Genomic DNA, 17,568 nt, shown 5'->3' with positions numbered 1-17,568 from the left:
GGACCGAATTTTAATTGTTCAAGAAAAAAGGTTCCGGACCTGTTGCGGAACAAAAACAAATAACGTCTCCAACAAAGAATTAAAGGATAGTTTCGAATTACTCTAATGTACCCATTTTAATGAGGCTGAATGAACCCAAGAGCCATCTTTGCTCACGGGACGTTACGGAATCGACTCCCGAGTCGTCCGTGTTATTGCCAAACCTCTCACCATCAGAACCTCAGATAGCGCACAGGACAATTGGTGAAGGCAGTACATTACATCAGAACACTGCTATCCCATTTCCTAAACTACTTTCTCTTGATTTGCACAATACTGAACCTCCACATGTTATCTTGGTGCATGGGAACAGTGGGAGAGTGGTGCTTCCCAAACCACCATTGTGCCGGAGAGAGAGAGATTGGGGTTATGCATGTGACAGGAGCCCTCACCAATCTGAATGATTTACGGTGAATTAATCTGCAAAACATATTTATTGTTTCAATGCAGGTTCTTTGTGCCCCGACATCAAGCTAATCTCTTCCCCCAGCTTCCGACCTGAAATGTACAGATTCTCCCATTCCGGGGCAAATTTGCTGATTTAACGGGTGTTCTGTGAAGGGGTGGGGTGCGGGAAGTGTTCAGCGATAAACAGGCACGTGTATTAATTGCATGTTTTTGAACCAGCTGTTCTGTGAGGCAAGGCAATTTCTATTCTCGTAAATATTACCGGAAGGACAATGTATCATACGAGTGCTATCTCCCTTGCTTCACATTGGGAATTCATATTTCAAGTGGAAAATGACAAACTCGTTTTGTTCTACTACAATTTACATTTCCATGTAAAGAGTCGTCCATCACCATTTTGATGAGCTAGTATTGTTGACCAAATTTAATTACTGATTTCTATGACTACAATTGGGCCGACGTGGATAACGTTTGAAGCCCGATGTCCCAGGTTCGATACTGGTCAAGCTATAGATGTAACACACTGTTTTTCAAGCGTCCGTTTCAGGGTGAAATGGGAGACCATTTCTAAAGACTCTGCTCTTTCAGATAGCAGACCCTGGACTGCATTTTCCAGACTGGCAAGGTTCTGACGTAATCCTCAGAGCTGTGATTGTCATTTCATTAATTTCATTTTATGACCAGGGTTTTATGCTCTAATAACCTATAAATTCTAATGGATTCTATTGGATACCGCACAATTTAAATTCGATCCAAGTTGCGTATTGTTTCATTTCAATACGGAACTTAGACCGGATTTAAATTGATCTAAAAAAAGGTTCCTGGGCCATATTTAAATTGATCCGGAAAAAAGGTTCCTGGACCGTATTTAAATTCATCCGGAAAAAAATGTTCCTGGACCGTATTTAAATTCATCCGGAAATAAAGGTTCCTGGACCGTATTTAAATTCATCCGGATTAAAGGTTTCTGGACCGTATTTAAATTCATCCGGAAAAAAGGTTCCTGGACCGTATTTAAATTCATCCGGAAAAAAGGTTCCTGGACCGTATTTAAATTCATCCGGAAAAAAAAGGTTCCTGGACCGTATTTAAATTCATCCGGAAAAAAAGGTTCCTGGACCGTATTTAAATTCATCCGGAAAAAAGGTTCCTGGACCGTATTTAAATTCATCCGGAAAAAAATTTTCCTGGACCGTATTTAAATTCATCCGGAAAAAAAGGTTCCTGGACCGTATTTAAATTCATCCGGAAAAAAAGGTTCCTGGACCGTATTTAAATTCATCCGGAAAAAAAGGTTCCTGGACCGTATTTAAATTCATCCGGAAAAAAATGTTCCTGGACCGTATTTAAATTCATCCGGAAAAAAATGTTCCTGGACCGTATTTAAATTCATCCGGAAAAAAAGGTTCCTAAACCGTATTTAAATTCATCCGGATTAAAGGTTTCTGGACCGTATTTAAATTCATCCGAAAAAAAAGGTTCCTGGACCGTATTTAAATTCATCCGGAAAAAAGGTTCCTGGACCGTATTTAAATTCATCCGGAAAAAAAGGTTCCTGGACCGTATTTAAATTCATCCGGAAAAAAATGTTCCTGGACCGTATTTAAATTTATCCGGAAAGAAGGTTCCTGGACCTATTTAAATTCATCCGGAAAAAAAGGTTCCTGGACCGTATTTAAATTCATCCGGAAAAAAGGGTTCCTGGACCGTATTTAAATTCATCCGGAAAAAAGGTTCCTGGACCTATTTAAATTCATCCGGAAAAAAAGGTTCCTGGACCGTATTTAAATTCATCCGGAAAAAAGATTCCTGGACCGTATTTAAATTGATCCGGAAAAAATTTCTGGACCGAATTAAAGTACTCTACAGATAAAAAGGTTCTTTACGATCCAGAACCCACTTACGCTTGCTGATTTTCTCTCCTGGACCGGAACTGAATTTATTTAAAATTCCTGGACCTTTAACAACCCTGATTATGACTATTTATTCACATCTTGATTAGCGAAAAGGGGAAAAAAGGGTAGAAAGATGAATAAAATAATTTAATAGCAGCCATGAGAATGAATGCTGAAATAGGTGATGGGACAAACACAATGACGCATCTAATGCCTTTACCAGGGTTGGAACTTAGGACCTCTGAAACTCCCCCCCCACCCCCGCCCCATCATAGAAGATCCGTCCGTTGCTTTAGTTGTCCTCATTCTGAAGTTTCCTGCAACATTTAGCATGACCATGGCGTTTGTATTGCTTTACACTCCATGAAGGTGAGCTTTGCTGTTTACAGTGTGCAAATACGCGTATATTCCCCCAACTGTGTACTGAACACGAGTCGATTTGTGAAACAAGGGCGTTCACTGCATTGCTCAAATAGAGAAACCGTTGCCGATACTGTTGTACTGTAAATAATGCACTGGTTACTGCATGTAATGATAAAAAATATTTGCCTTTTTCATCAATAAAGCTCTGAATCCAAATCTCAAAGCTCGGTTTCGTGTTTACCATTCTGTTTGCTGAATTCAATTACACGGATATCCTGTCTGTAGTTTCACAAACTCCTGTGGAGATATTAATTAATAGTATACCTCTCAGCATTCGGAGGAAATATATATCATTGTCCGTTAACAAGCATCAGTATACAAATATATCAATCAAAGGGGTTCCATCCACGGTGGGGTATATTGCACATTGGTTCAGATGCATTTTTACTCTGTAGGGCCAGTCCCGTTTAGTCTATCTAAGCATAAAATGGACTTAGAACAAACATTTCTCCGCTACTTATCGCTGTCTGAACTGAGGATATGGCGATTTCTCACACAGATTTTCATTTTTTTTGTCTTCAGAATTATCTTTGGGTGCATGCTTATCTTTTATTGCGTCTTACATGGTTTTTGTTTTCATGTAAGTGTCTTGAATGAAAGCAATTTTTCTTTTATCTGTTTAGGTCCCTCATTCTCTCTCTATTATCAGCTCTTCCTTCATACCTCCCCCTTTCATTTCTCTCTATCTCCGTCTCTCCTCTTTCTAAACTCTCTCTCTCTTTGTCTATCTCTGTTTCTCTCTCTTTTATCTTAAGTATTTTTAATTTGTTTGCCATAAATCACAAAGAGGTTAACTTATACACGTACAAGTTATTTGAATGTTTTCTTAATAATGTAAGAGTAATAGGTCCTTACAATTTGTTAGGAAATTAAACTTATGGACTCATCAGTCTTAAGATTTTAAGATAATTATGAGATTAAATGTACGGACATCTACTATAAATCCACTATAAACATGTGATGTTAAAGCCAGGACTCGAACTCGGAAACTTTGGCGACGCAAAATTGAATTATTTATTTGAAATATCCTCAACACAGAATAAATCCAGTTTATGTCAGGATATCAACAATGAACATAAAAGTAGCTTAGTTAAATGTACATACACATGAAATAATAAGAATGACAGTAAAACCCGTATTATTAACTCTACAGTTGCTTGATGTACGCCGGTTTGAAAGTTTGTGTGAGGAGATAGGAGTTTGGCGGATCATTTAATGAACTGTAGAGGGTTTAAGGCTACAAGTGACTTTTGTGTAAGAGAAGTTGTTGAAATTCCTCTTGGTAGGTGGAATTCGGATATGAAAAAAGTGGCAAGAGTTCATTAGTAGAGAGTTTTCCATTCATGATTCTGTAAAGAAATTTCAAATCTAAAACTTGACTACAAAGAGAAAGATTGTGTATTTCAAGATTGGATAGAATTTTAGGTTAGAAAAATTTTGGAAGCGCGTGCCATCTATATCTAACTTATATCATGAAGAGATCTACTGCTTTGTTCTCTTTATATTACTTTAGCATGTAATGTTAACTCGACATTATATATTGTCTAGTGTTTACTTATTCTAACACTATATTTCGGGCAAGAGTTCATTAGTAGAAAGTTTTCCATTCATGATTCTGTAAAGAAATTTCAATTCTTAAACTTGACTACAAAGAGAAAGATTGTGTATTTCAAGATTGGATAGAATTTTAGGTTAGAAAAATTTTGGAAGCCCATGCCATCTATGTCTAACTTATATCATGAAGAGATCTACTGCTTTGTTCTCTTTATATTACTTTAGCATGCAATGTTAACTCGACATTTTACATTGTCTAGTGTTTACTTATTCTAACACTATGTTTCGAGAGAAGAGGTGCTCTCTCGAAACGTAGTGTTAGAATAAGTATAGTTTAAAGCACTATACAATGGATAATGTCCAATTAACATTGCATGGTAGTGTAGTACCATTGTCACCACTGGCTACAGCCCCCTTATCGAAATTTTGAGAAAGTCAACATTTTCAAATGAAACCAGTGAAGAACTTGGGGGAAAATCAGAGTTGTAAATGCAAACTCCCCTTAAAATGACCCCTGATTGTCATTTTTGAGTGTGGAAAGTTTTAAATATACTAGATATCTTACTGTGTATGCTGCCCCCTTATAAAGGAGCTATATATTATCCATTTACAATATCAGCTCCCCCCGGAAAAAATATGCGTACGCCAGTGATTGTCACTAACATTCAGAGAACTATTGAATTACTTTCACAATCAATTTGGCAGTTGCCTAATATGTTACTGTCTTTGTTCTTTCGCAGGTGTCTGCCAGTGTGTTGAAGATGGGTGAACGAACTTACACGTGCTCCAGCGGTGCCAAGCGCAGGTGTGAAAAGTTACGCCAAGGTCACGTTTAACGAGACGCCGGGAGAACTGGGAGACGACTAGTGACGCAACAAATATGAAGAGGAAGAGAACTTGGCCTCAGCTGTACATGTTGGGGCAAAAGGCACACTGCTACTCAACGTGCGACGAGTCACGTGACCCACTGTGACACTACACCGTCACCAGAGTCACGTGACCTTCCGTGGCGCGGGAGGGAGATAAAATAGTTCAGTTTCCCCCCGCCATAGTGTGGTGTTGGTGTGCTTACGTGATAGTGTTTTTTTTTCGTTTCCATTGCATGTTTTACTCGGAACACAGATAACCAGAGCATCCTCATATCTACAAAAGATTGAATTCGACGCTGGCTCATCTTCTAAAAAAATCCTAAGGTCAATTACATAGTGTGAAGTGGATAATAACAACAAACAAGCTGGCGTTCAAAATGTGGCCCACGAATGTGACGTCGTTTATGAAAAAGGTAAGTGTTTAATGTTAATTGACTGTAAAATAAGGCTTTTTACTTTCAGGAGCTAGAAAATATTTAGTGGCTGGGCAAATGTTAGATGGAGCCGCGGTGTTAGATTCCCAAGTTGAGAAATTTAAGGCCGGAAAATGTGTCTATATTGTCCCTACGATCGCATCTCATTTCGCCAAATTCCGTTTCGCCTAATGACTTATCAGCACCTGTCAGCCATGTCTGACAGCCGTCAGCCATATTATGCGAAATGGGATATCCCGTTTCGCCTAAACGGGAAATATTGCAAGTGAGGGAAATTTTGACGGTAATCAACGTAAATACGAAAGAATTCGGAACATGTGCCAATGCTAATTACGAACAGTTACATGTGCCAAATAGTCACGTGTTGCTTTTAAAGAGGAGCATTGTTACATGATCCAACAGCCGGGGGCGTTTGTCGTATTTTCTGTAAGATAAAAGGATACATGACTCCATTTCTTAGTCTATCATTTAGTAGGCAGAGACGATCCTTAACGCGTCTCCAGTTCAATCTCTGACGTTTAGCTGGTTTGCCAACTACAAGCAGCTTCATTGACACTTCATTTTCTTCTTGTTATTGTTATATCTCACCTAACATAACCAGGTGTGTGACATCACGGAGAGATAAGGATGAATTAACATGACAAAACAGAGGACTTACCTCCCTGTTGAGAGAACGTTCAATATCCCTCATTTGAAATATTTCCCTTTCAACCAGTTTAGGCGAAAGGGGATATCCCGTTTCGCCTAAAATGGCAGCCAGGTTATAAATCACATTGCGTTGTGCTAAAAAGGGACTACACGATCCGTGTACATAGAGGCTCTGGGAATTTCCCAGCCGGAGGCAAACAACCCTGGGGATCTATACAGCCGGAGCGTGGTGCTGATCACATCATGCCCAAAATATCGTAAATGTGTTTGGAACCCTGCTCCTACATCTCTATTTGTGCCTTCATGACACAGTACAATAAGCACGGGAGAACTTTACCTTACCAAGATTGATTGAGTTGGTGTTTTAAGTCCACTTTATGCACAGTAAGGCTAATTTGGACTGGACCTACAGTTTAAAGTGGGATCCGAATCACTATGTGGCTCTACTGGGTATCGAACCCGGGACCACCTTACCAAGAGGATTAGTAATTGGTTATTATACAGAATCAGTATGAATATTCAGTAATCGTGCTTATCATAGCACTTGTAGTGGGAGGTTTCACGCAGGCGAAACTATTCTTGGTGCTCCAATACAGTGATGCTTAAAGAAAATATTTTGAAGAAAGAGCAAGGGAAATACATTAATAATTACTTTCTCTTGTGTGTTCAGTAAATACGGTCCAGTGTGAGCAAACTTGTACCAGTCTTCATTATGCAAATACTGCTTACACGTCTCTCTTCTGTACGTGTTAAAATATAGATGTCATCTCCCTTGGTTCAAACTTCATTAGAGACTTTCCTTGTAGCGGAAAGGAAAGCTGGTAACCAAAGAGTGACAATTATATTATATCGCCTGCCAAACACGCAAGTTTCAAATTGGTAGTTTGGGTTATTAACGTGTTTTTTCCTCCCTAGTTTAATCGCGACGATGAGCAAGAAAGTAGATAAAATTACATTTTTTGAAGATATAAGCACAAATGAAAATGCCTGGACCCTGGACTCGAACTCTGAACCCTGCCAGCAGCATGCCCCTACCTCGAAAGTAAGTGCCAAACGTGGTTTCAGAACATATAGTTGGAGCAAAATAATACAGGCGATTAATACAATTGAGGAAGGAAAATAGTACTGGCGATTACAATTGAGGAAAATAGTACTAGCGATTAATACAATTGAGGAAAATAGTACTGGCGATTAATACAATTGAGGAAAATAGTACTAGCGATTAATACAATTGAGGAAAATAGTACTGGCGATTAATACAATTGAGGAAAATAGTACTTGCGATTAATACAATTGAGGAAAATAGTACTGGCGATTAATACAATTGAGGAAAATAGTACTAGCGATTAATACAATTGAGGAAAATAGTACTGGCGATTAATACAATTGAGGAAAATAGTACTAGCGATTAATACAATTGAGGAAAATAGTACTGGCGATTAATACAATTGAGGAAAATAACTGGCGATTAATACGTACAATTGAGGAAGGAAAATAGTACTGGCGATTACAATTGAGGAAAATAGTACTGGCGGTTAATACAATTGAGGAAAATAGTACGGCGATTAATACAATTGAGGAAAATAGTACGGCGATTAATACAATTGAGGAAAATAGTACTGGCGATTAATACAATTGAGGAAAATAGTACTGGCGATTATTACAATTGAGGAAAATAGTACTTGCGATTAATACAATTGAGGAAAATAGTACTGGCGATTAATACAATTGAGGAAAATAGTACTGGCGATTAATACAATTGAGGAAAATAGTACTGGCGATTACAATTAAGGAAAATAGTACTGGCGATTAATACAATTGAGGAAATAGTACTGGCGATTAATACAATTGAGGAAAATCGTACTGACGATTAATACAATTGAGGAAGGAAAATAGTACTGGCGATTACAATTGAGGAAAATAGTACTGACGATTAATACAATTGAGGAAGGAAAATATTACTGGCGATTACAATTGACGAAAATAGTACTGGCGATTAATACAATTGAGGAAAATTGTACCTGTGATTAATTCATGTGACGAAAATTAAACTGACGATTAATATTTACAAATCGCAATTAAATAAAATTTTAAGCAAATGATACGACAGTATTTTAAAGTTATGAAATTTCCATATGAAGGCAATAAATTTCTATGAACATTATCCTACTTTATTTTAAAATGCTAATTGTAATTGCCGATGGAGGCACATAGGGGTTCGGATCCCACTTTAAACTGTAGGTTCAGTCCCGATTAGCCTTACTGTGCATTAAGTGGACTTGAGACACCAATTCAGTCAATCAATCAATTGTAATTGCATGCAATCTCGTGCGTGTGTAAGAGCAATGCACAATTCCTAGATATCCAATTGCATCATAGCCGTGATTAGGGAGTAAGTAAATAGAAACCCCTTCCCAATAATAACAATGATATTCTATTTACAAATAACATCTCAACCATTTTATGCATTTTAAAGTTTCACGGAAATAGCGCACTTTTCGTTAAAACACTTATACATTTGTATTTTTTAAATTTTTGTGTAGTTCTTCAATTTTTTCTAAGCTAATCGCGACGATGAGGATGAATTCAGGCAGATGAAATTGATGTAACGGATGCTCGTAAAGAAATACAATGTTTACTATACTGGTAAACAAACCCAGAACCGGAATCAATCACTCGACGCTCTCCTCCTCCAAGAACACCTCTAAACTCTTAAATAACGCACGAACGCACATCCCAGAAAATTGTACCTGCGATTAATACATTTGAGTAAAATTGTACCGGCGATTAATACATTTGAGGAAAATTGTACCGGCGATTAATAAATTTGAGGAAAATGTTCCTGCGATTAATAATACATTTGAGGAAAATTGTACTTGCGATTAATAATACATTTGAGGAAAATTGTACCTGCGATTAATAATACATTTGAGGAAAATTTTACCTGCGATTAATAATACATTTGAGGAAAATTGTACCTGCGATATATATTTCCTGAATGCATTTAACTCCAAATCTCACTAAAACAACGAGCATTTGCCTCCGAGGACATTTAAAAGGTCAGCTGGAGAGACAAACCTGTCCATGAAGAGAAATTATAAATGATCCCAACATTTATCACAGATCCCAGCTTTCATGTGTGTCATTTCAAAGTTAATTTGAGCCAGGTCCTAGTTCACAGATTTCATCGGAACAAGACAGAAAAGGACACTAGACAAATAATTGCATTCCTGAAAATGGAATGGTTAAGTCATTCATGTAATGGTTCACAATTACGCTACTTTTCTCGTAAAGGAGACGTGAAATATTTGTTAGTTGATTTGCATTCGCTAAGTAACATCAATTTAAAAATGGAAATAAGTTTGTTTAAATTGAGAGAGCGTCATAGTATAATGCTAGGTGCAATCTGTTAGTACTTATATTTCTTCCTCTTGTTAAATAAAGATGAAGCATCTTGATCAGGTGCGTCACAAGTGGGAGGAGGAGTAAAGGACTAGTCTCTTCAATAATACCGTATCGTTCCTAAGGCATTGGGTAAAAGTGACAAGTCTGCTGTTATCCTTAACCTAACAGGAAGCAGACAAAGGAATGCTTAATAAGAAATTACGCAAAACGTTAGGGGGCAGTCGATGAGTGTTGATGGTGAAAGACGGGAGTCGATGAGTGTGGAGAGTGAGGAGAACAGTTTTTGGACAGTGAGGAGTGAGCGGAGTGAAATCTGACAGGGAGGTTAGACATGTGACAATCGCCATTATTGAAAGGACAATCTTTGGGAGTAATCATCATCCGAACGGAAGGCAAGTAAGATCCTTTTCCTAACAATGTCCATATCGATTCAGTCGTGGAGAGTATAAAACCCATTTCTAATTCAAGTCAATTATTTTGCCATTCCTAGGAACGAGATCTCTCGCACATCTCACTTTTAGGCCAAGCTAGTAATAACTTTCAGGAGAATACTCATGAATAGCTACGTCACCCAAGAGACAACTTGGGGTTTCTGGTTCGGTCCCGACATAGTATTAAAACTACATTACGATACAGAACAATGCGTTTCTTATATGTAGAGCCCGGAAGTTAAGGCATTCCTTTTGCTCAAAATAGGCAGGGAAACAGGCATTTATAATGTGGAAAATAGGCATAAAAATCAAATAAACAGGCACACACTAAACAAAAAAGTGGCAAATTCCACGTCACTTATATAATTTCAGTCAAAAAGTTAAAATCTACGTGAAAATAACGTTTTTACCTTTGTTGCCTTGATTGCACATTTTGTTATTATCATTCCTTGATTCAGTCTATCAGAAAGAATGCATTTTCATAATAGAAAACGATCTCTCTTCTTCGACAGAACTAATTGGACCATATATGAAACAGGATACAGTAACCGGATTCATATCGTCAAGAAAAGATTTTTCACCTTCAAGTATATCAAGAATTGTTTTTAATTTTTCCAGTTACACGTTTGCACTTTTAACTTATTTTTCTCCTGGCACTTCAACCAGCTGCCACACCGATTCCTCGAAGACTTTCATGGATGCTATAAGAGTTTCGCCCTTTTTTCAGCTTTTTAATTGTCTATGGCAAGCAGGCAGAAAGGTTTTAAACGCAATTCTTAACTTTCAAATTTTTAAATTTTGTCAAAAAAACTTTCATATCAATTTTGGATAGTCCTACAAATACATATTGGTCTTCTTTTGAAGCTCTTTGCATCTGCTTTTAAAATCCATCATCATTGTCAATTGATATTGCGAAACCGATTTTATGCAGATTTTTATTCATCGGAGTAAAGATGTACGTGCAACGTGGCAACACCGCGCACAGCGATGTCCGTTGAACCGTGGAAAGTGCGGGTTGTCACTGCGAGTCAGTACGTGAATACCTAGTTTTACATGAGAAGAATATCGTGTAGAACAACCAGGCAGAAAAACAATGCCGCTTCGCGTTGAAATATGCTAAAAACATCTCCACTCATGCAAACGTGGGTTACGTTTCCTCTGAAGCGGGAAATTACACTATCGTATAGTACCGTGTCAGGCAGTATGTAAACATGTGCATACAGTCGAAAACCAAATAGTGATGAAAGAAATTCATGTTTGTAGTTGTGCATTACTTTAAAATTCAATGTTTGCAACAAGAAAAATGAATTTGTTTAATTATAAGTAGTTTGTGATTAATTTAATTCTCGTGTAGTTGTGATGTTAAGAGCTGGAAGTAATATTTCAGATAGGAGACTGAGGCAAGGTAGAAAATGTCATTTGGCGCAGATTTATTTGATAAGCTTACCAGGAAACATTCATATAAGGGCCTCCCCAATGGTGTAGTGGTGACGTCGTGCCTTGTAATCAAGGATTCCCAATTTCGATACCCGATGGAGGATGTTAGTGGCTCGGATCGCACTTTAAACTGTAGGTTCAGTCTCGATCAGCTTATCTACGTGTCGACCTTCTGCCGGAGTGGCGATACGACGCCAGGGGTCCCGGGTTCGAATCCCAGCTGTTCTTTCTGAATGCTCTTTCATCATATCATCCTCATATTCGCGACTAGCCAAAAGGGGCAGAAAAGCGAAGTAAAATAAAACAAATAAACTAATGAATCTTATCTGTGTATAAAGTGGACTTAAGTTAAACTCACAACATTTGTGAATATGTTTGGCCAGTTCCGACATCACTGTAATTTATTTATTTATTTGCCTTCTACAGAGAAAGGATATCTCCAATTACAGAGGCATGCGTGTGTGTGTCTATATATATATATATATATATATATATATATATATATATATATATATATATATATATATAATTAAATAGTATGCATACATATTACATAGATATAACTATAAAATAAGTATACTTATATAACGTAGAGTAATGACGTGCTCTCACAAATATATATATATATATACATAACACACATAAATCATCCATAAATCCACAGCCAATATTATCACATTTCTCATGAATACATATGTAGATTAGATTTGTTCAGAATAAATATAACCATAATAGGATAGAAACAATAATGAAATAAATACAAACACATATTAATGGAAACATATTCATAAGCTTACCAAATACATATATTTACATTATACATACACACACACATATTTATGTAGATATGGGGATACATTTAGAACATATTCTACAATAAATAATCGACCATTTGTGAAAGTATCTCTGTTAAGTGTGGCTTTTATAGTATTTTTATATTTTCCAAAATGTTAAGATTAAAATCAATATTTGGATTTGTGGATGTTAATCTATTATACATACTACTCATTCTAGTTAATGGTGATTGTTTGTACTTTTCAGTTTTAGAGATATTATAAAGCAACACATTTCTTATTTTTAAATTACATGTGCTAGCATTGAAACATATTTGGTGAAGAAAATCTCTATTATCCAACAACCCAGTTATAATTTTATAAAGAAAAATCTGTTGTCCTAATTCTCTTATGTTGATGAGTGTCATACTTGAGAATTCCTTCAAAAAAAGACATAGGAAACTCTGTTTGCGTATGCAGACATGTTGAACCTCTTGTAATATAGATATCTCAAACTTTTTTTGCACCTGTTCTATTTGTTTTATGTGGGTTTTTGTAAATTGGCTACCAAAAATAGATGCATATTCTAGTTTGCTTCTAACTAAGGCACTCTAAAGAAGCTTAATAGAAGTAGTACTGGTAAAAATTGAGACAGTTTCTTATTAGTAAACCCAAAGATCTATACGTACTTTGTGTTACATGAGATATATGTTCATGAACCGCTAGTTTGCAATCAATTATTACTCCCAGGTCTTTAATGCTTCTTACTTGTTTAAGGTTTTCCTGATTAATGTAATACTCGTAATATGTTGTATGTTCTCTGTTTGATATTATCATAAAACAGTATTTCTTGATATTGAGTCCAAGATTGCTTTTAACACTCCACTCAAATAAGCTGTTTAAATCTGTTTGTAGTTTCATAACATTCTGGGGCTCATTAATTTGTTTTTATAAGTTTAATCATCAACATACATTAAACAATATGAATGTTTAACATGTAACTGTAAATCATTTATGAACAATGGTTCTAAGTTGGATCCTTGAGGTACCCCTGACTGTGCAGTATACAAATATGACTTAGTATTTTTATATGTTACATACTGTTTCAAATACGAGTCAATAAGAGACAAAAAATTCTGTGTCAACCCAAAGCTTGAAAGTTTATTTAACAAGACATCATGATTAATTTTATCAAATGCTAAGAGAGAACTAAGCTGCCGCGTAGCGTAATGGTTAGTTCTCTCGCCCTTGGTGCGAACGGTCCCGGGTTCGACTCTCATGAGAGCTCCAAATTTTCGTTGTTGACTCAGCATTGTGGAATCAGATAGGGACTTGCTTGATTGTAATAATAGAAACAGCGACGATGGGAATCGAGGCACTGGCCAATAATAATCGCTTGACGAAAAGCCTCTTTGATCTTTGTCCTGAAGAGGCTGCTTGCGTTGCGGCAAATCCCGGGTTCTAATCTCGGTTAGGACATGGTGTTTGTCGGAGGATACTACCGCATAGGGGTATTCCTTTAAAAAGAAAGTCGTAAGGGTGTCTGACTACCATGCGAGAGACCCAGGTTCGATCTCTGGCTGGGGAGAACCGGGATTTTTTACACCTGCTCAAACGGCTCCGGCGCCCACCCAGCGTCGTATAAAGTGGGTACTTAGAGGAAACTCTTGGGGGTAAAGGCGGCCAGGGGCGTGGTGCTGATCACATCACCCCCACCTTCAGCCTTGATCAAGAAATGTAAGGGCACTAACTCGACACCCCCTATACGCCTGCAAAGCCCAGGGGAGCACTTTACCTTTACTTTTTAGGCTAATTGACGTAATACCGTGATATTCCATGTCATTTGTTGAGATTCCTCACATGTATGAGTAAGACATATAAACTTTGCAGCGTTGTCTTCAAAAGCTGGGATAATACTCGAGACATTTATATGATACTACTAATGATATTGTAAAGCCGCGGTGATCTAGCTGTCGGTCTCCGTGCTCCGTGGTGGAGTGTTCAGCGCAACGCGCTACGAAGACAGGGATCCCGGGTTCGAATTCCGGCTAGAACATGGATGTTTGTGTTTTTTCCGTAATGATTGATATGTGTGAAATTTGAGAAAATGATGAATGACGAGGGATGCTACCGCATTGGGGTATTCCTTTAAGAATGAAAATTGGTAGGGCATCTTACTGCCATGCGAGAGACCCGGGTTCGATTCCCGAGATGGGCGATCCGATCTAAGGTAGGAAATGTGTTGGGCCCTACCTCCACATCCCCTAAGTGAGCCTTGTACGGTGCTATATGCACGAGGATCTTTGCCTACTAATAATACTGATTTAGTATATGTCTTAATGCCAGGTCGCCCCTTTTTTGTTAAAAATTCGCGCTACTTGAAGATATTTCGCGCCAGTGAAATCCTTCTTGTATGCACTCCGTAAACGGCAGTTACCCTGGAAACAAAGAAAGAGCGCTGGAATCCAAATTTCATCTTTTTACGGTTCATTGCGAAAAAACTCACTTCTCTATGTATGCAGACATCCTTTCCACACGGTTTCTCTCAGAGTTTCGCTGTGTCAAGAGAAACACTTGTTTGTTTTCTTACACCCAGCGGTCCGTAAAGAAAATGCATGCAATTTTGACATCAGAGGCGTTTTGCGGAGCATCGGGGCAGTCCCCGGACTTTTTATCGATCACTCCCGTGAACGAGGGAGAACCAGGTAAAGGGGATGCCCGGGAAGGCTCAGGGGTGCCTGGGATAGCCAAAAGAGCAAGGGGTGGGGGGTAGGACCAGTCGAACGAAGGAGACGATTTTAGGGTACTCTTTCGCAAGTGATATTTTGTTTTCAGTGACTTTTATGAGATCAACGCAAGATGGCATCGTGAGCGCGTAATTCTATAATGTTTGTCTTACTAAAAGAAATAGAAGTACACAAAAATATTCAAATGGCTTTTGGGTCATGCATTTATGAAACTAAAAGACACGTCTTCTAAACTCGACAATTTTTCTCCCGTGTTCTTTGATTTAGAGAACTAACACAAAGACATCCTACAGAAAAGAAACTAAAGCTGAATACAAGCAGACGAGTTGATAGGAACAATGTACAGTCGTGGAAAGAAATAGTTCTCTAATAAGCCTATTGGTATGAAGGCTGTAAGGAGAAAGTATTTTTTTCCGTGAGTGTACACCATATAGCCAAACGTCAAGTGCTTTACATTCCAAGGACACCAGCCAGGTGATGTCGGACCTGCCTTCGCTATTCCTGCTTTATGGGCAGGGGCATTATCGTACTGATAGAGAAAAGGGCCCTTTCCAAACTGTTGCCACAGTGTGGGCAGCACGCTATTGTCTAAAATGTCCTCAGAAACACCTCTGTTCATGTGGCCATTGATCAATGCTTATGGCTCGAGCCAAAACAGGAAAAACAGCCCCAGATCATGACACTACCGCCACGTTAACTTGGGTGTCTAGTGACTTTTGGCTACATAGTGTAGGTGGAGTAAAAGCAAAGAGACTCGGAAACAAAGAAAGGAAGGATGGTACTAGTCGAAAAGCTGCAGATAAATATTGAACCATGAAAATTAAGATACCGTAGTCATATGTACAGCATGAAAGCAGACCCGGAATTTGGACTGAATAGAAGCTTATTACACTGAAGAGAGTTAGTTTGTCTATACAATTACGAAGTATGCAAAAATAGGAACCAAAAGAATAACTGTGGAACGATAAATCAATCTGAAATATATTTCAGATACAATAAATCATCAAATTAAAGTAATGGGACAATTGAAAGGGTGTAAAGAAATATATATTATTTCATTCTTGAATTTTAACATTGTAGATAAGAATCTAGTTAATTCTTAAAGAACTGGCACGGACACAACACGTTTATTCTAAACGTTTGTTATACAAACTAACTTAGGTAACAATAAATGTTCAGGACAGGAGTAATCATGACGGTTTTGCATTTTTCTTAAAGTTTCGGCAAGATTTGTCGTCCTGTCTTCTAATTTTATTATTTGTGGCCTTTTTTCCCTGTCTTGGTTTGCTTTGTTTTGATATGTTCTCCTCTCGCGCAACTGTCGTGCTAATAGGGCATTTAACATTGTATTACATTGTAAAAAAGTAAAATCAAAAAGTAAAGTGCTCCCCTGTGCTTTGCACCACGCCATGAAGGCGTATAGGGGGTGTGGAGTTAGGATCTCACACTTTCTTGATCTCGACCGAAGATGGGGGTGATGTGATCAGCACCACGCCCCCAGTCGCCTTTACCTCCGCAGTTTACCCACTTTATACTTCGCTTGAACAGGTTGAAAAAAGCCAGGTTCTCCCTCGACGTGGATCGAACCCGACATTTTTTTAAGGACTGCCTCTAAGTGGTAGTATCCCCCGACAAACACAAACATCCATGTCCTATCCGGGATTCGAACCCAGGCCGACTACGACTTAGCTACAGCGGCTATGTATTACATTGTATGAGTTATATTATACTAGAATTAGGCTAAGTAGCTAGACTGACCATTTCTATTCTATTACATAGTACGAGGTCGTATATTTGCTTTTGTATGTCTTCTGTCCTTGTCATAAAGTGGCTTACTCAATTTATTTGTTGTATATTGAACCTGGTATTGTTCATACAATAACCAATAACCTGGGTAAACAATACTTCAAAATCAGTACTTCATTGTTGAATATTAACGCCATTGATGTGGCTATTTCTTGATGAACTGATAAAGACAGAGCACTATTTTTCCTATGTTTCACATATTAACTTTTGAAATAATAAAAGTTCAACTGATATCATGCAAAACAATATTCCTGACTTCATTCTCAGTGCGTCCCTTGACGTGCAGTTGCCGCAAACACAGCTCCATTCTGTTAGTAACCATGGCACCTGTTTTCCTGTCTTGGTAAGGAAACGTAATAACCTAATGGATCTCTTTAGAAGATGCAGGTTGAGACAGCGGACAATGGAATTGGCGGGACCCACTCGAGAGAGTTAATAACATGTCTTATGCGAACCGAAGCTTCAAATCGGGTTACGAGTTCACGCAGTTCGTGAGAAACATTTCGCAAACATGATTACCTAATGCTGATATAATCAAATGTCAAGCTTCTCAAGAAGGTGACCTCAAACATGATATTCCCCTGGCAAGAGAAGACCCCTTCGTTGATTAAATTTACTTTTTTACAGAGAGAAATTTCCATTTGCGTTATTAAAATCACGTGCTTGTTTTCTTCCGGAATATAGTGGTTCAAATTGCTT

General features: G+C 37.9%; 1 protein-coding gene across 1 annotated transcript in view; it reads left to right on the top strand.

Moving 5' to 3' along the window:
* The window catches only part of Fife (regulating synaptic membrane exocytosis protein fife), a 428,989-nt gene that overhangs the window by 154,807 nt on the left and 256,614 nt on the right, over positions 1-17,568 (top strand). Inside the window, exon 2 of the mRNA XM_083129431.1 lies at positions 5,060-5,601. Coding sequence (XP_082985557.1) covers positions 5,566-5,601 — 36 coding nt within the window. The 5' untranslated portion in view covers positions 5,060-5,565. The remainder of the gene's footprint in view (positions 1-5,059; positions 5,602-17,568) is intronic.

This window comes from Lepisma saccharinum, chromosome 1 (genome assembly GCF_977018435.1).
Source record: "Lepisma saccharinum chromosome 1, izLepSacc3.1, whole genome shotgun sequence".
NCBI lineage: Eukaryota > Metazoa > Arthropoda > Insecta > Zygentoma > Lepismatidae > Lepisma > Lepisma saccharinum.
This window is presented reverse-complemented; position numbering and strand designations above follow the sequence as displayed.